This window comes from Prunus mume, linkage group LG2 (assembly GCF_029339155.1).
Source record: "Prunus mume cultivar Tortuosa linkage group LG2, ASM2933915v1, whole genome shotgun sequence".
Taxonomy (NCBI): Eukaryota; Viridiplantae; Streptophyta; class Magnoliopsida; order Rosales; family Rosaceae; genus Prunus; species Prunus mume.
This window is the reverse complement of record NC_142699.1, coordinates 33,599,584-33,618,249: the sequence shown is the minus strand read 5'-3', so window position 1 is coordinate 33,618,249 and position 18,666 is coordinate 33,599,584. Positions and strand designations below refer to the sequence as shown.

General features: G+C 39.1%; 2 protein-coding genes across 3 annotated transcripts; one reads left to right on the top strand and one right to left on the bottom strand.

Moving 5' to 3' along the window:
* Positions 1-3,149: 3,149 nt before the first annotated feature.
* Positions 3,150-15,928, top strand: LOC103323384 (Tetratricopeptide repeat (TPR)-like superfamily protein). The gene is given in 24 exon segments (XM_008225378.2): positions 3,150-3,857; positions 4,083-4,144; positions 4,928-5,020; positions 5,237-5,309; positions 6,153-6,476; positions 6,558-6,622; positions 6,711-6,842; positions 6,931-6,972; positions 7,084-7,608; positions 7,695-7,852; positions 8,034-8,538; positions 8,738-8,800; positions 8,904-9,005; positions 9,405-9,725; positions 9,814-9,857; positions 9,859-9,904; positions 10,005-10,106; positions 10,196-10,300; positions 10,631-10,764; positions 11,511-11,694; positions 12,371-12,502; positions 12,627-12,739; positions 13,173-13,251; positions 13,355-15,928. Coding segments are annotated over 24 exon segments (5,562 nt in total). The 5' UTR covers positions 3,150-3,787; the 3' UTR covers positions 15,443-15,928.
* Positions 15,929-16,040: 112 nt separating this feature from the next.
* Positions 16,041-18,322, bottom strand: LOC103323383 (heptahelical transmembrane protein 2-like). 2 transcript variants are annotated; one of them, XM_008225377.2, is made up of 4 exons: positions 17,735-18,322; positions 17,562-17,654; positions 17,356-17,449; positions 16,041-16,973 (listed from the first exon to the last, which is right to left on the bottom strand). In XM_008225377.2, exons 1-4 carry the CDS (start codon positions 17,950-17,952, stop codon positions 16,293-16,295), a joined length of 1,086 nt encoding a protein of 361 aa, XP_008223599.1. In that variant the 5' UTR covers positions 17,953-18,322; the 3' UTR covers positions 16,041-16,292. The 2 variants fall into 2 exon arrangements, with proteins under 2 accessions (XP_008223599.1, XP_008223597.1); XM_008225375.3 differs by having other exon boundaries at positions 17,356-17,452; positions 17,735-18,096.
* Between the last annotated feature and the right edge of the window lie 344 nt (positions 18,323-18,666).

Sequence of the window (18,666 nt, the reverse complement as noted above, 5' to 3'; positions counted from 1 at the left end):
ATGCATTTCAACTAAATACATATAAAAAGAAACAAAATTTAAACTAGAAACTTATACAAATCTTATTGAACCCAAGCATCTTTCTAGGCTTATGAAATGTTGCACCAAAGACTCTCTAAATCAACTATAAAGAGAGGAATTAGAGATGTAGTTACTCTTGGAGCGAATCTTAAACCCTAAGAAGGTGTTCATGTAGAGTGCTTCTCTTATTTCTTGTTGCTCTACTATGACTCTCCAATAGGTACAAAGGGATATACCTCACCAAAGCTCTTCACCCAGAAGGATTTAGATGAGAGAAATGATACTTGGGAGAGCACAAGAGTGCTAGCCCTTGCTTTCCAAGTTGCCCAATGATGATTGAGATAGAGGAAACCCAATATGGGTCAACTTGGAACAGTGGTGTCATAACACAATTTCATTTTAGGGTTTCCTCTCTTCCAAATTTCCCACTTGAAAACCCTAAAATGAAATTGTTTTATGACATCATATATAGATACCCATATTGTGACACTTGTGTCTTGCACCCTCCCCTTGGTAGCCTAATTTTGGGCCTCTTGGATCCAATACATTGGACCTTTAATGTGTCACATAAGTCTAAAGTCCTATGGGTCTTTTCTTAATTCTTTAAGTCATGTGGGACCTAACCAAATTCTATAACTTTAATTGTTTAATTAAACTATTCTAATTAGTTTAATGGCCTAATTAATTAAGTAATTAATTTGTCTTACAAGTATTGATCATGTTCAATCCTTGTTGACCATGTCAAGTGTCGGGTCAACAATTGACCTTTGACTTTGACTTTGACCAAGGCATAAAATCTCTCTCTTTTATTTCTCAATCCATTCTTTTGTGGTGTGTGATCTTTTAAGTTCTAATTAGCAAGGTAATGGGTAAGTCTGATTCCTCCTAAACCAAGGATGAATTGAATCTCACCATTCAAATTTCCCTATTGAATAAGACTAATTGAATTAACCTTACAGGGCTTCCTTACTCAATCTAAATATAATTCATTGAAAAACCTATTCATTTGTAATTGCAATGCAATCATGTCTTTCTCTAAGACAATACTTTATGTCAAATTATTAGGATTCGGTTAACTTGTGTCAAATCCCTAACGTGACATTACTAGGTAACATGATTCATATGGATGAGTTTGCAAACTTACTTTCACAAATCTATCCGTTACTTTGGTCAAAGATTTCACAAATCATATCTCTAGAGTATTCTCTCTCTTTACTAAGAGTACATATTCTTTGTTCTACATTCGCATGCCTCTGTGAGCTTATTGAATATTCCAATGATCGCCTTCAAGCCATACCTTTCAATACAACCGTATAGTGTTCTAAAAAATAAACGACTTGTCCACAAGATAACCGTGATGTCTCATGTCTGAGGACTAATTTTCATTATCGCAACTTAGAATTAGTTGTATGACACTTGTAACTAAAACTACCATACAAGAATTCTTAGTCGAGTGTGTTCAGTGAACTCTATCTCCATTGAGCACTTACACACTTGTCTCACTGTCTCTACATTAATGACTTGAGAATCTTTCTAATTGAGCACACACAATGTGTATCAGTCTTTGTGGATCGCCATTGTAAAAATTGATGATCCTATGACTAGGAACATTTTAGGATAAGATACATCATAATGGAAAGGTCTCGTAAATCTAACATCTTTAGAGAGAATTTGGAGGTCATACATTAAAACTTTAAATTCTATCTAAATAGTTGTAATTTTTACAATCCCAAAAGAGAGAATTTTAAAAAAGAAAAACAACCATGTATATAATGTCACCACCACCACTTTTACTACCACAACATTGCCCTTGACTCTACCATCATCCTCGTCACTGCCACCATCTCCACCACCATCACCGCCACCAACACTACCACCTTACCATGGTCATCTCCCCCACCTTCACCATCACCGCCACCACCACCATCACCATAACCACATCACCGTCATTACCACCCTCACCCCTCACCGGTATCACCACCCTCCCCATCATCTTGATATGGCCATCACCACCGCTGTCGCCTCCATCATGTTGCCACCACCACCACCACCTATATTATCACCATTTTTCTATGGCCATCGCCACCACCACCTATATTACCACCACTTGTCCATGGCCATCACCACCACCATTTCCTCCCACACCCCACTACCATTCGTACATAACCGACAATCCCACCTTGCCACCGTCCTGTTATAAGTAACCCCACCACAAATTTCACATATGATGACACCACCACTATGACAAGAAAATAAAAGTTAAGGCCCTATTTGGTTTACGAAACGAATTTGAGGGGAAATCACTTCCCATGTCATTTCCTAAGGGATGAGAAATGGAATATTCATTTCCCACATTTGGTAATGCTCGGAAAGTAACCGGGAGATATCACTTTATTTCCTTTCCCATATTTGTTTTGAGTAGGAATGGAAAATAAAGTTTGTATAATTTTCCAATTATATCCATATTAAATTAAATAAAAAAAAGAATGCATTTAATGATATATTGTAATTCTAAATTGTTAATGGGGACAAAATGGTCATGAAAAATGTGCATTTAATGTTGGCTCATTTTTCCAAACTTTTCCGTGAAGAGGGAAAACAAAACCCAAATTGGGAGGAGGCTTCACTTTCCCTCTTACTTTCCCATGTGTCGCAACTATTTCTCATACTTAGACTTACCAAACATGGGAAAACAATTGATTTCTCATCCCCAAGCCTCATTTTCCATGAACCAAACGGGGCCTAAATTCCGTATTTAAACCTATTAACCAAACAAAAAACTTTACAAATTTTAGAACACTAATTTCCATCATTTATGAATTCCTTATTTACTACTTTTAAATTTCCTCATCCAAACATAGAAGATTTCTTGCTTGACAGTAAAATCCATTTACTTCTGCCTTGCAAGTATTTGTCAGAAATGTTAACCCAATGGGGTCCAACTTAGGAAAAGTTGGGCCTTTGAATCTGCTGCTTCTTCAGGAAATCAAGGGAAGATGGACAGAGAGAGAAACAAAGAGAGGTGATGAGGTGGTAGAGGAGATAAATGAGAGGCCCGAAATCGCTAGCCATTCTCTCTGTGTGTATACGTGTGTATAAGGCACTCCTTGGCTTACCTTATCCTATCCAACTCTCCCTCTCTCCCTCCTCTCTCTATCTCTCTCTTTGTCACTTATATCTCCACTCTCTCTCTCTTTTATAATCTTGACCCCTCTTCTCATCTGTCCCCAGCTCTATATCACTTATGCTAGGAAATATCCCACTTCACTTCTTCAACCTCAATTCCCTTCATTCTGCCATGTGAAGGCACCTTCTTAGCAACCCTTCAAATCCCCCACTCTCTAATTTTCCAGCAACCCTTCATTTCTTTTTCAACCAAAAAAAAAAAAAAAGAGATGGGAAGAACATATAATTAAGCTCCAACTACAGCTATAGCTATTGACATTTCAATTTCTCTGCTGAGCAGATTAAATATGATTCTACTCAATGAAGCATTAAGTTCTCCTGGGTCTATTTCATATTTTGTTATTTAATATTACCTTTGCAAGTTGGTTCTTAGCTTGAATTTCAGCTGATGATGCTGGAGCAATATATATAAATATTTCTGGTCACCCTACTTGTTAGTGTGTAAGTAATTGAGTTGAGAGGTGGTGGTGGACGGAGATTTTGTGAAGTTTTCATTCGATACATTCAATTTTGAAGTCATAGTTATTATCGTTGAGATTAAAAAGAGCCTTTCAAAGCAGCCTGATAGTTTTGGTGCACAATGGCTCCCAAGACTGGGAAGGCGAAGCCACATAAAGCCAAGGGGGACAAGAAGAAAAAGGAAGAGAAAGGTTTTCTTCTTCTTCTTCTTCTTCATGTTATCTCTCTCCTGTGTGTAACCTGTTTTGTTTGCTTGTTTGTTTTTGGTGTAACATTATCACCTCCTGTCTTTAATTATCTCTGGTGTAAAATTCAGCTGAAATCAGATGGCCATGGACATTACAATTTCGTGTTGTTTAATTTCTTAATTTTCTGTTTGTGTTAATTAAATATTTAACTCCCATTACTAATTGCAGTTTTGCCTACCGTAATCGAGATTAGCATTGAAACACCAGAGGACTCGCAAGTCACCCTCAAGGTATGAATGAATTTGGTTTTTTCAGAAGAAAAAAAACTCAGTTTTTGCATATAATCTCATCGTATGCGGTTGTTTTTTTCCATACATGCATGGTACAATTCCAAAATTATCTTAACATTTCTCTCTCTCTCTCTCTCTCTCTCTCTCTCTCTCTCTCTCTCTCTCTCTCTCTCCCAAAGACATGAGTAGTAGCAATGAAATATTCATTTTCCATCTTCCATATATCTGATTCGGATCAAAATGAGTCAAGAGATAATTGCATAAGTAGCAACGACATTGTGGTTGCTACTAATATAATCATATATACCCGCATTACTCATCTAATAGAATGCATCAACTTGCTTGTAAATTTATTTATTTATTTGTTATTCTAGTAATCGAGCTAATGACAAATATTCTCTAATGAGATAACGAGATGCAAGGGGCTTGTAGAACCCGAGGTTCTAGTTTTGATTCCTCTCTTCTTTAATATCGCTTGAATAAAAAATAAAAAATCTAATGAGATTGAATCTAGAATAAGAATCATTTTGTATGATCAAAATGTGCATTTAAGATTAACACTTGAGTTCGGAAATAGAAAACATTACTCTCAAATTTGAAGTTTTTTTATTTTAATCACAATAACTCATTTAATAATAAATATATTATTCCATATATGTTTATGTTATGAGACTGTGAATTTGATTCATTAATATGAGATTCAAATTCACCTTCTTTGAGAATTAGCTCTTAATATAATAATAGTAATGGTAATGGTGAATGGGACCTTATCTTGCTATATAGGGTATCTCTACGGACAGGATCCTAGACGTGAGAAAGCTGCTGGCAGTGAACGTAGAGACATGTCATTTGACCAACTTCTCCCTATCGCACGAGGTAACCCTTCCCCTCTGGGCGCCAGTGGGCCCAATTTGTGATTTGTGATTGGTGAGATTTTAGGAGGAGCATTGCAGCAGCATCATTTAATACCAGCCCACCTCTTTCATGCCTCTCATGTACTTTGATCATAGTAGTGCCTAACTAAAACCATCTCTGCATCGTGCGGTCTTCGATTCTTCAATTGACATTTGATTTTGATGGGATCCTAATCAGGTGCGGGGACCTAGACTCAAAGATTCCGTGGACATCCTCTCGCTCAAACCCTGCCACCTCACCATCGTCGAAGGTAAATGGTCCGATGTAACCGCACCCAATTCTCCTAACCCTACACTCGTTGTACCGTATCACACCTTTCATTTTTGGTTCATGTAGTTTGCATTTTTTATTATTTTGATTCCGTACTTTTAATTTTGTGAATTTTATCTGTGTGATTTTAAATCTCTTGTAATTCAAGGACACACTACAAGTTCCATCAAGCTCCTCCCAATTCGGTCCAAAATAACCCATTCATGTCAGCGGAGCGTACATATTTTGTTGCAAAATTGGATGGAAGTTTGGACGTGTTCTTGAATTACGAGAGCATAAAACTGTATGGTTAATTTGCAAAAATTAAAATGACAATGATGCATACATGGGCTTAGCCAAGTTAGGTATAGCGAATGTGCTTCGCATTTTAGACGTGTGAATACGATTGTATAAAATAAAAAAATAACAAGGACAAAAGTGAAAAGTCTAGCAAACTAAGGCACAAAATTGACTTTTTGCCTTTTTGTTGTTGTTGGGAAAATGTCACGTTTCATAGTTTGATGAAATTTTCACTTTCGTCCATGTGGTTTTAATTATAGTAATTTGACTCCTACATTTGATTGTATTGCAATTTAAAGACATATCCAAATTTTCGTCAAATTTTTTTATGGAATAAACACGTGTCTCTTATATGGAGGGGTATTTTGGATGGAAATTTGGATGTGTCTTTGAATTGTTATAGAATTAAGCCTAAATTGATAAAATTATAACTAAAGGGACTAAAGTACAAAAACCAGCAAACTATAGGGACCAAAGTAACTTTTTCCCTTCTTTTTTCATTAATTTTTAATTTTGTTAATTTTCTGGCACCGGGTACCGGCAGATGACTACACGGAACAGCAAGCCGTGGTGCACATCCGGCGACTGGTGGACATCGTCGCCTGCACAACGTCGTTTGGCACCTCATCCGCTTCTTCACCCAAAACCCCCGGCTCCGGCAGGTCTAACTCCAAAGAATCCGGTTTAGAAGAGAGCGAGGCACCGCATCCCCCAAACGTCGACGAGCCCAATGCCGATCCGAAGACCAAAGTTTCGGGTCCGGTTCCGATCGCCGGAGCTGACCCGGCTGTATCCATGTATCCTCCTCCGAAGCTCGGCCAGTTCTACGACTTCTTCTCCTTGTCTCACCTCACGCCTCCGCTCCACTGTACATTCTCTCCTCTGTAGTTTCTACATTGAATTTGGTGCTTGTGTATTGATGGTGGATTCAATTGGGGTGGTGTTGCAGACATTAGAAGATCTACTCGTCCGTTCCTGGAGGATAAGAAAGAAGACGACTTGTTTCAAATTGACGTACGTGAGCCAAAAATATTGATTATTTATAAATGTATATAAATTCAATTGTTGCTTAAATTGGTGTAAATGGTGTGTGTTTGTGCAGGTTCGGGTTTGTAGTGGGAAGCCGACGACAATCGTTGCTTCCAGAAAAGGGTTTTACCCTGCTGGAAAGCGCGGTCTTACCACTCACTCTTTGGTTGCTCTTCTTCAGCAGACTAGCAGGCCATTTGATGCTGTAAGTTCCAAACGATTTGTTTTCTTCTTTTCCCTTTTTCTGGTTTTTTGCTTCTGTTATTAAAATCTTGCTTGCTTTCTGGATGCAGGCATACAATGCTGTTATGAAGGCTTTCACTGAGCACAATAAAGTAGGTGTTTAATTTTCACAATATATATACACACACATACATATAGTCAAACTTAAATGTGAATCAGACTAGACAATTTTACCAAACCATTTATTTTATAATTGATTTCAGTTTGGAAACCTTCCTTACGGTTTTCGGGCAAATACATGGGTTGTCCCTCCAGTTGTTGCTGATAACCCATCTGTTTTCCCACCACTTCCTCTGGAAGATGAAAACTGGGGAGGAAATGGGGGTGGCCAGGGAAGAGATGGTAAACATGATTACAGGCCATGGGCAAAAGAGTTTGCCATTCTGAAAGCAATGCCTTGCTCAACGGCAGAAGAGAGGCAAATTCGAGACCGAAAGGCCTTTTTGCTTCACAGTTTATTTGTCGACATCTCAGTTCTTAAAGCTGTAGCAGCAGTTAAAAGTCTAGTTGAGAGTAATCAATGCTTCTTAAACGATCCCACTCTTTCTATTCTTCATGAGGAAAGAGTTGGAGATTTAATCATTAAGGTGACTAGAGATTTGCCTGATGCAAGTATAAAGGTGGACTGCAAAAATGATGGCAGCCAAGTTCTTGGATTGTCGCAAGAAGAAGTTACTCAGAGAAACCTACTCAAAGGCATAACAGCTGACGAGAGTGCAACCGTTCATGTGAGTATATTCCTAGTTGCTTTATAGTCCTATAATTTGTTGACGCAGGAATAATCAACATATGAAAACAACTTTTGGTTTTGTAGGATACTGCTACTCTAGGTGTTGTAGTTGTCAGACATTGTGGGTTTACGGCTGTTGTGAAGGTTTCAAATGAGGTGAATTGGGAGGGGAAACATGTTCCTAAGAACATTGAAATCGAGGACCAGCCTGAAGGAGGTGCCAATGCATTGAATGTTAATAGGTAATGTCTTATATTTTGATTTTGAATTTTTTTTTTTTTTTTTTTTAGGGTGATGGGGGAATGTCTTTTGATAAGTTATTGCCAGACTCTTAAGATGTTACTATTTGGGCCAACATTTCTTTGTGCACAACTGAACCACAAGATACTAACAGATCTCTTTCCTTCAAAATTTTAATTGCAGCCTGAGACTGCTATTGCAACAGTCATCCCCGCCTCAGTCATCAAATACAGTTCCACGAACCCAGAGTACAGATTTTGAAAATTTGCGTTCTTCTAGGTCTTTAGTAAAGAAAGTACTTGAAGAAAGTTTGTTAAGGTTGCAGGGAGGACCCACAACTCATACAAAGTCTATCAGATGGGAGCTAGGAGCATGTTGGGTGCAGCATTTGCAAAATCAGGGTTCTGGGAAAACTGAGTCTAAGAAAACTGAAGAAGCTAAGACTGAGCCAGCTGTTAAGGGTCTTGGAAAGCAAGGTGGACTACTTAAGGAAATAAAGAAGAAAATGGATGTCAGAAGCAGCAAAACTGAACAGGGGAAGGAATTGATTGGGACCAACAAAATTGACACCACTAGTCAGGAGGAATTAGAAAAGAGAGATGCAGAAAAGGAAATTATTTGGAGAAAGCTGCTTCCTGATGCATCATATTTGCGCCTCAAGGAATCAGATACTGGCCTTCACCTTCAGGTTTACCAGCTACTTTCCCTGAGTGACTCTCAAATTTGACTTATGTAATTGTTTGGACTCAGGTAGCTAGGTCATATCATCACATATTAAGTTTCTCAGTACATAGAGCCATCTTTCGTTCATGCATTTTAAAATTTTTGTTGCCTGACATATGTAGTCTTCATGTTTCATATTTGATAAACAATGCTCGTGTTGGCAGTTACCCGATGAGTTGATTGAAATGGCACATAAATATTATGCAGACACTGCCCTTCCAAAACTGGTCAGTTTCTGAACTGTAGTTGTTCTCACCCTTTCCTTCTACCCACTTTTCTTTTGTTTTGCTTAAGATATTTTGGTCTTAGTATCTTCTGTCATTGTACTAGGTGGCAGATTTTGGCTCCCTGGAACTTTCACCAGTTGATGGAAGGACATTGACAGATTTTATGCATACCAGGGGTTTGCAAATGAATTCCCTAGGACGCGTGGTAATTTCTTTCTTCACAATGTTTTTGTACATGTCTGATTGGTTTTACTTGACTTTAATAGTTTGTAAATATTTGGCCCTAAAATAATATTATCCTGCTTAATCTTTGATTATAAAAATGGTGGATATATTAATGACAGTAATAGTCAAATGGAATGTAATTGCTGATTTTCATCCTAGATCAGATAGTGTGTAACTTGTCTCACTTTAGCAAATGGAATGTAATTACCTGTTTCACCTTTTTTTTTCTTTTGCTTTTTCATTTTAAGTTGTAAATAGTATTTGGATCACCATGTTCACTCTTATTCTACTTGTATAATTTTGACATATTACGCTATGCAAAAGGTATAGCTGGTTTTGGAATATTTCGTAATTTCCTACTATCCTTTTGTTATGTTAGGTTGAACTTGCAGATAAGCTCCCTCATGTACAATCACTCTGTATCCATGAGATGGTTGTGCGAGCCTACAAACACATTCTGCAAGCTGTTGTAGCAGCAGTTGATAATGTTGCAGACTTGGCTGCATCTATAGCAGCATGTTTAAACATATTGCTAGGAACACCATCAACTGAAAATGGGGATGCAGACATTACTTATGATGATACATTAAAATGGAAGTGGGTGGAAACATTCCTTTTGAAGAGGTTTGGGTGGCAATGGAAACATGAAACTGTTAAGGATCTAAGGAAGTATGCCATTCTTCGTGGATTGTCCCACAAGGTAATATGAGTTTACCTCTATCTGATATCTTACTCTAAACTAAATACACTGCCATATCAATTTTTAAAACACAATCATCCTTCATCAGGTTGGACTTGAGCTTGTTCCTAGGGACTATGATATGGACACTGTATCCTTTTCGGAAATCTGATATAGTAAGCATGGTCCCTGTGTATAAGGTAAATAAATATATACCTTCACTCTAGAAATTAAAAAACCAGATCTCAGATTCCTTTAGGATTTTTTCAGTTTCCATGAATCTAATGTTTCTTTGTACAGCATGTTGCATGCTCATCTGCTGATGGGCGTACACTGTTGGAATCATCCAAGACTTCCCTGGATAAGGGTAAACTGGAGGATGCTGTTAATTTTGGCACTAAGGTATGGAGCCACTTACCTTCTTTTGAAATAATGTCATGATTTTTCCAATAGCCACTAAACGATCCAAACTTTAACATCGGTTCCTGAAGGCACTGTCAAAACTTGTATTGGTATGTGGGCCTTATCATCGAATGACAGCAGGAGCATATAGTCTTCTTGCAGTAGTGTTGTACCACACTGGAGATTTTAACCAGGTATGTGCTTTAATATGCTTTCAAATGTTAAAAAGTTTTTTTTTCTTGATGGCCAGCACACCAAGAATTGGGAAGTGCCACAAAGAAAAGGCAGACTACTAGAATAAACTCATGGATGACAAAACACAACTCAATTTTGAATTTTAAAACATTTCAAGTACATTATGAGTCAATAACATTTTATGCAGTGTAGTACCATCAGTTTTACATACTACATCATTGGATGCCATTTAAATTAACTTGGTAGTCAAAATTTGTCAATAGAATTTATGTTTGACATATAATTTTTGCTAGTCATTTTAAAATACTGTTCTCGTTTACTATACCCAGGCGACCATCTATCAGCAAAAAGCACTGGATATCAACGAGAGGGAGCTTGGACTTGATCATCCTGATACAATGAAAAGTTATGGGGATTTAGCTGTTTTCTATTATCGACTTCAACATACAGAGTTGGCCCTGAAGTATGCTTTTATCTTTTGCAGTTGACATGCCGATTCTTATATGATTAAATCATGATGGACATCCTTGAGTTTATGCTTTGTGTGCTAATTTGATAATTTTACTTATGTAGTCACACTCTCCACTCTTGTTATGACACCTGATGACCAGCTGTTTCAGTTCCCCTTTAATAATAAAAAATATTGTTAAAGAAATAGGAAAACAATTGAGGGAAATTTAGACCGCAATATTTGGTTTTAGAGATGGGTTACCTATCTGAAATTTAGACTGCAATATTAAGTAATAATACAAACCCGTGGTGAGAATGTTCTTTCATTAGTTTCCCCCGAAGAGATTTGGTACATGAATCAATAGGTTACATATCTGGAGAGTGACCTATCTGAAATTTAGACTGCAATATTAAGTAATAATACAAACCCGTGGTGAGAATGTTCTTTCATTACTTTCCCCCGAAGAGATTTGGTACATGAATCAATAGGTTACATATCTGGAGAGTGATAAGCTTGGTTGGGCCCAGAGTAGGGCAGTGATGTGTTGGTCTTTTCTTTCTTGTTTGGGCTTTGGCCCGCTTGTTAACAACAACAAAAAAAAGTTTAGTGGGGGAAAGCATTAGTCAATGGGTCACATAAAAATAGAGTCGAATCCGATTTACTAAACTTTTTTCTTCAACTCTGAGGAATGCTGCAAACCCCAATGAGGCAATGACTAAAGTTGTATAGCTGATTTGTTTTCTTGTAACTTATTCTAGGTACGTCAATCGTGCACTCTATCTTTTGCACCTAACATGCGGACCGTCTCATCCAAACACGGCTGCCACCTATATTAATGTAGCAATGATGGAAGAAGGTTTGGGGAATGTCCATGTTGCTCTTCGGTACCTCCATGAAGCTCTAAAGTGCAATCAAAGGCTCCTTGGAGCTGATCATATACAGGTCTCTCTCTCTCCACCACCACCACCACCCCCCCACCAAAAACATGTTCAACAAGATGAGATTATGTTGGTAGTTCTGTGATGTTTGCATGAACAGAAATAATGGAATTAGACCACGATAGTAGGAAAACAATGGAGTTGGACCATGGCTTTAACAAGGAAAACAATGAGTAGAAACTGTTTTTTCCCTGCTGATTCATAGATTGTCCAGTGTTACTATCTTCTATAGATTTGACACTGTGCTTATCTAACTTCGATGCTGTTATCTGATTCAAATTTTATTGTTGAGGCTTTTATTGACCAAACTAAAGTTGGTTAAGCATGTTGACCAAAAAAGAAAGTAGGTTAAGCATTGGGTTGGAGCTTGCACTAGAAGAAACTTGGGCAAGTCTCCAACCTTTCAAACCTTCATTGAACAATCTTAATAATCTGAGAAACTAAAATATGAAATTGCATGAAATTAGAGGGGTTGTATCTCTCTCTCTCTCTCTCTCTCTCTCTCTCTCTCTCAGTTCTTCAAGATATCTTTGATAATTGGTCAAACATTACCCAAGAGATTCATTGTTGTTCCATTCTGCTTCTACTTTGCGCATGAGCATCCTTGCTCACATTTGTTTGTATTTATTAACTTGCGCTATGACGAATTGGTGTTTAACTCGTATTTCTCTTTACTTCAGACTGCTGCTAGCTATCATGCCATTGCTATCGCACTTTCTTTGATGGAAGCTTACACATTAAGCGTTCAGCATGAACAAACTACCTTACAGATACTGCAGGCAAAGCTTGGGCCCGAGGATCTACGCACACAGGTAATATTAGTTTTAATAGTTTTTAATTGATTCTCATATAATCTGGTGAACCTTTCTTATTTACACACACAGCCACACTATAATGTGATGATCCATATTTATTTTTATGTACTGAATATTTTAGGATGCGGCTGCATGGCTTGAGTATTTCGAGTCCAAGGCTTTGGAGCAGCAAGAAGCTGCACGTAATGGTACTCCAAAGCCAGATGCCTCAATCTCCAGCAAAGGTCATTTAAGGTAACTTAAAAAATCAGAATCATGCTACAAGTAATATTTTCACCTTTGGCACTCTGGTTTAAGTATTGAGATCCATGCATTGCTGATTAGGACATACTTAATCCATAATTTTGTTTCATGGGTTCTTGTGTTTTTGTACTTTGTACTTGTGAAAAACTTGTCCTCTTGGTTTTTTTCTCATGTCGTTGTCATTCCTTTGCTCCTTGTCATTCTTGTTTGTGAACCAAATACCTTTAAATGGATATTACAAGTTTAATCTGAGTTCGTGTACAAGATTTGTTTGGTATAATTTGATAGCTTGTGTCTCTTAATTCCATAGAAGTTGGTCAGGGTTGCAAGTACAAGATTCATTTGGTATAATTTGATGGATTTTCTCTGAATTCCATGCAATATCAACATTTACACGCTATATGATTTTTCTTTCTTTGATCAGTGTATCAGACCTTTTGGATTATATAACACCAGATTCTGATATGAAAGCAAGGGAGGCCCAAAGGAAAGCTCGTGCAAAGGTCATAATTTCCTAACCTGCCTGGGATTTTACTCTCTTATGTTTGCCCTTTTTTCTTCTTCTTTTTTTCTTTTGTTTCCTGATAAGTTCTCTTTACAATGCAGGTCAAAGGAAAACCAGGACAAAACTGGGAGGTAGGCTCAGATGAGTACCAGAAGGATGAAATATTGTTACCAAGTCATCCTGTTGCAGAGAATTCAAGTGATAAAGAGAACCAGTCTGAACCTCAATTTGCAGAACCTAGGAATGAGAAATCTGCTTCAAACCTACTGGATCAATCAATAATATTCAATACAAAGGATGATCTAGCAGAAGATGACACATCTGATGAAGGTTGGCAAGAAGCTGTTCCTAAAGGCCGTTCACCTATGGGTCGCAAATCTACTGTGTCGAGGAGGCCAAGCCTCGAAAAATTGAATACTAACTTTATAAATGCATCCCAGTCATCAAGATACCGAGGAAAGCCCAATAATTTCACATCCCCAAAAACGAGCCCAAATGAGGCTGCTTCTTCTACTGGACCTGCTCTTCCTATCTCAAAGAAATATGTCAAGAGTGCAAGCTTCAACCTTAAGCCAAACAACTCTAGCATATCAGCTAGTGGAGGACCAGAGAGACTGTCAAACCCAAAGTCAGCCCCAGCTACCCCAGCTTCTATTGATCAAGTTTCCAAGTCTGCTTCTGTGGCAAGTCCAATCAGTGTTCAGTCAGCTGGAAAACTTTTTTCCTACAAAGAAGTTGCGTTGGCTCCTCCTGGGACAATTGTGAAAGCAGTGGCAGAACAGTTACCAAAAGGAAGTCTCCCTATTGTACAAACTTCTCAGGTGGGACAGGAGACACCTGCTACCGATGTCACTATGGGTGAAGTGACGACATTGAAAGATGTGGAGGAAGAGAAAAATCAGAAACGCACGGGAGAGAAACAGGTTTTGGCTTCTGAGAAAATCCCAGTTGATGTAGTACAAACAAAAGTGCAGAGTTCTGCGGTGAAGGAATCTCTGGAAGTTGTAAAGCATGCTAGTGTTGGAGTACAAGTGGAAGCTGAGATCATAGAAAGGAAAAACACTGTTTTTGAAGATGCCCAAGTAGAAAATGTAGCAGTCGCAAATTCGAAAGTTGAGAATTCTGATACTTCCCAAGGTCCAAATACTACTCTGGAAAGTGGGCGGTTGGAAGCACCAGTGCTACACAGTTCCCCTGATTCAGAGCCTTCATCTGTTCTAGCTGAAAACACAGCTCAGTTGCTGGATAAAAATCCTATTAATTTGAAAATAAAGGTGGAAGGAGATAGAAAGCCAGATGATATACCCACTGATGACATAGTTAAGCCAGCGCCAACTGATGGAGAGAAGTTAGATGAACAAGAATCTGGAAAGGAGTCAACCAAGAAACTTTCTGCAGCTGCACCTCCATTCAATCCATCCCTAATTCCAGTTTTTGGCTCAGTTCCAGTTGCAGGTTTCAAGGATCATGGAGGGATTTTGCCCCCGCCAGTAAATATTCCTCCTATGCTTGCAGTTAGTCCTGTCCGTAGATCACCTCATCAGTCAGCAACAGCAAGGGTTCCATATGGTCCACGGTTGTCTGGTGGATATAACAGATCTGGAAGTCGGGTTTCACGTAATAAACATAACTTTCAAAATGGTGAACACACAGGGGATGGGAATCACTTCAGCCCTCCCAGAATCATGAACCCACATGCGGCGGAATTTGTACCTGGACAACCATGGGTTCCCAATGGCTATCCAGTGTCCCCAAATGGTTATCCCATGTCCCCAAATAATATACCTGTATCACCAAATGGATATCCAGCATCACCGAATGATATTCCAGTGAATCAAAGCGGGTTTCCAACCTCTCCAATTAGTTCAGAAGATTCCTCGAATGTTGTAAATGCTGACCTTGGTGTTGAAACAAATATTGAAGGCGAAGCGAAGGAGAATGATGAGAATTCTTCAGTAGAAGTTGGCGCTGAGAAGCATAAAATCGACGGAGAGCCGCAGGAAGAACAGTCTGTAGATAATGTAAAGACGCATCCTGAAATTGAAGAAAATCCTATTGATACAGATACAGTTCCTGGTGATACGGTTGTAGCAAAAGACACTAGCAATTTAGCCGTCGAGGAAAACCCAAGCAAATGCTGGGGAGATTATAGTGACAGTGAAGCTGAGGTCATTGAGGTTGCTAGTTGAAGAAGGATCTTGAACTTTTCATATATCAACTGGTCACAGCCTAGGGTTGGGGCGGAAGAAACAACAGAGTTGTGGTGGTCAGCTCTTGAGTGAATAAATTTTCCCGTGAAGCCTGTGGTATAACTAACTAGAATCCTGTAGAGTGTGAAGACTTTCTGATACAGTTGTCTTTGCTGCAGTTTGAAATGAGAATTTGACATTAGAATTGAGTTGATAGAATGGCATGCGAAAGAAATATGCCATCACTGCGGAAGTATTTGTTGAGTAATTCATCGGTGGGTCGTATTCTTTTCTTGTTCAATTATTACCCTTTTTTCTCTTCTGATATAACTGTTGTTGGCTGTCAAGTGAAAACGAACGAATAGAACCCTAGCTGTGAATTCTTAAGATCATGCACTCTCAGGGGTGATGATTGCTTGGAAGTTCTAAGACAATAAAGTTCAAATTCTCCTCTGCATTAATATTTTTGAGATATCTCAGATTTCCTGATTTTGACTTATTTATTTATTCAATCTCATAACCTAGTTGCTGATATGAATGTTTTCTTTTGATGGTTATTTACTTGAAATTTTTACTCCATTGAAATCCAAACATCATGGAAACCAACTAGTGGTGATACGAAATGATATCACCAGTTCTTAATATGGTAGAATCAATTATGGTGTAACTGATAGAAGTCTACAAATACAACATTTTCGGTACACATACGAAGACAAGCTTTCGTTTTAAGCAGAGTTTTACAACACAAGCTGAACAACAAGACAATACAAAAACCTGGTGTCAGAATGATTGAAACCCTCACCAGTGTGATGCCTATGCTAACACTGCTAAACGTGTGACCGGAATGCGCCTAATATCCACAGGTTGGTGATCCCCGGCGAAAATCCATAACAACCAGTGTGGCAGCGCTGTGTGTAAGTGCGCCGAGGACAACAAAGACATGGAAGATCTGATGGCTGTGCCCTGCAAGATCAAATTTACCAGGCTTCCAGCGTTCTGGTATCCGACTAACGTAGAATGCAGCTCCTGAAGCATAAAAAATAGCCATAGCAAGCTCATATCCCAAAGCAACAAATATATGTTGATTGCCCCCGTAGAGAACTAGGGCATGAACTACCGGAATCACCCCGGAGAAGCCCATGGAGAGAAAAAGGGTAGCCCTGAATGACCGGAAACGGGGTGCAGAGAGACTAGGCGAAAGAAGGGTAATGATGGCAAGGATTCCAAGCACAGATATTGAAGAAAGATAGAAAAACCGAGAGTGTGGATTGCAGGAGAAGCAATAGTAAATGGGAGCAAAGAAGGAACAGACTATCATAAGCGAAATCCCGGCATAGTCTAGGCGCCAGAAGAAAAAATGGAAGCGTTTGGAGTGACAAGCAAGGAGGTGGGAGAGGGAGCTGCAAACTAAGCACCCCATAGCCCCACTTAAGAACACAAACCAAGGCCATCTTGGAATAGCATCATAACCATCTTCCTTGTTTGCATGAATTATTGATGATGCCTGTGAAATTTGCCTCAAATGTGAATCCTGCACACGAACATAGATATCAAGTTGCAAATATTTTGTTGGATGCAACAATCCATTCATAATTATCCCTGCACGTGATCCTAAGTCCGTTTCTAGCCTTCTCCAATATCGCTTGTATAAAAAGAAATTTATTTCAGTAAATATCCCGAAAAGGTCTCCGTATGCACGTGAAGGACTGAATATATCCGGGACCCATCGGCCCCATTATACATAGGTCAGGTGGCCCACCAAGCTAATGCGGCCCAAAATGTGTGGGACCCCACACGCAAAACCCATCCTCCTATTATTTATTTATTTGATTCCGCGACCGCGTGACAGAAGGCACTCCAAGATTTTAAATGACAAAAATATAAATATAAATTCGTAAAAGCGTAAAACTGACCGGAGGAGGAAATTGTACGTTCTGAGTAGAGGAGACGTTAAGGTCCGTCATCTTCATCATGGTCATCATCATCAACGGTCCAGAAACCGAAGCCCTACTTTTCCAGCATTACACAAGCCAAGCAATAATGAGTCGAAAGTACGAAAATACCCACTAAGAAAAACGTGAATGGCAAGCAAGTCCTAGTGTTTTCCTAGCCTTTTCACCTGGAGAAATTGCCGAGCAGACCTCCGAGCTCCGTGTCGTCCCTCAAGCTCATCACCGTTAGTCCCACGAATATCAAGAACCCCACCAAATGCCTGCACCGTTAGTTGATTATCAATTAATTACTGAAATTAATTGAAGAAATGAGATTAAGGAGTTAATTAATCTCACTCACGTCCAGATGTTGAGGGTTTCGTTGTGCCAGGCGAAGACGCTGAAGACGACGTCGTTCAATGGCCACTCGCACCTGTAATAGTCCAATATGAACTCGTTGTCCTTCATGTACTGCGGAAGGTCCTGGAACTTCATCAACGTCATCTTCTTCTTAACACTCTTCACCTTCTGTTGCTTCGTCGTCGTCTCCGACTCCTCTCGCTTCCCGTGGTTGCACATCTCTCTTCGCGGTTCGCCGGGAAACTCCTTTCTCCGGCAAACCTTCAGGCAGATCTGGACCGTCCGATTTCCTAATCACTGATCAGACAAGTCTCTTTCTTTCTTTCTCTGTTTCCTTCCAATTTGCGGTCTCTCTGTTTTCTTATCTTATATACATGTACACCATGACGACGGCGTGTTTTTTCTTTTTAATTTTGAATTGTCAGCGACTGCTTTTTACACGTGTCGGTGAGTCATTGGATGAAAAACTGAGAAAGCCAAAGGAGTTGAGCTATGGAGAAATGGAGGTGGAGGCACTGGATTCCTGCTCGCAGGACTCTTGGCTTATCTGGAATTTATTCCATTCGAAGATTCAAATTTGGCGGAAGGTGAGAAACGTAATTTGGGTGATGGGTATATATTCGCTTATTTGAGGATAAAATGCGCCCTTTGGTCTTTCTAGCACAGTGGCACACTTGTGGGCCCGGTTTGAGTCTTGGGACACGTGTATGAATATTCTCCAATCATCTCACCCATCTTTCTTGCATGTTATTGCTTTCTGCGTTTTTTTTTTGGGGTTGGCAATGGGAGTTAACCTAAGTTAATTAGTAGTGGAGTTGTTGAGCAGGATCTCATCCGGTAGACACAATATTAATTTAGTTCATCTTTAGAGCATGTCCACCCTAAAAGGCTAAGACTAAGGCAAGGCAAGAGCTACTACTATTTATGTGAATA

Coding starts and splice junctions, on each gene's coding strand:
- LOC103323383 (XM_008225375.3), bottom strand. CDS start 17,952: ATGTGCAACCACGGGAAGCGAGAGGAGTCGGAGACGACGACGAAGCAA. Junction 17,453..17,561: donor CTGCTCGGCAATTTCTCCAG/GTGAAAAGGCTA, acceptor ATGCTGGAAAAG/TAGGGCTTCGGTTTCTGGAC. Junction 16,974..17,355: donor ACGTACAATTTCCTCCTCCG/GTCAGTTTTACG, acceptor GTTCGTGTGCAG/GATTCACATTTGAGGCAAAT.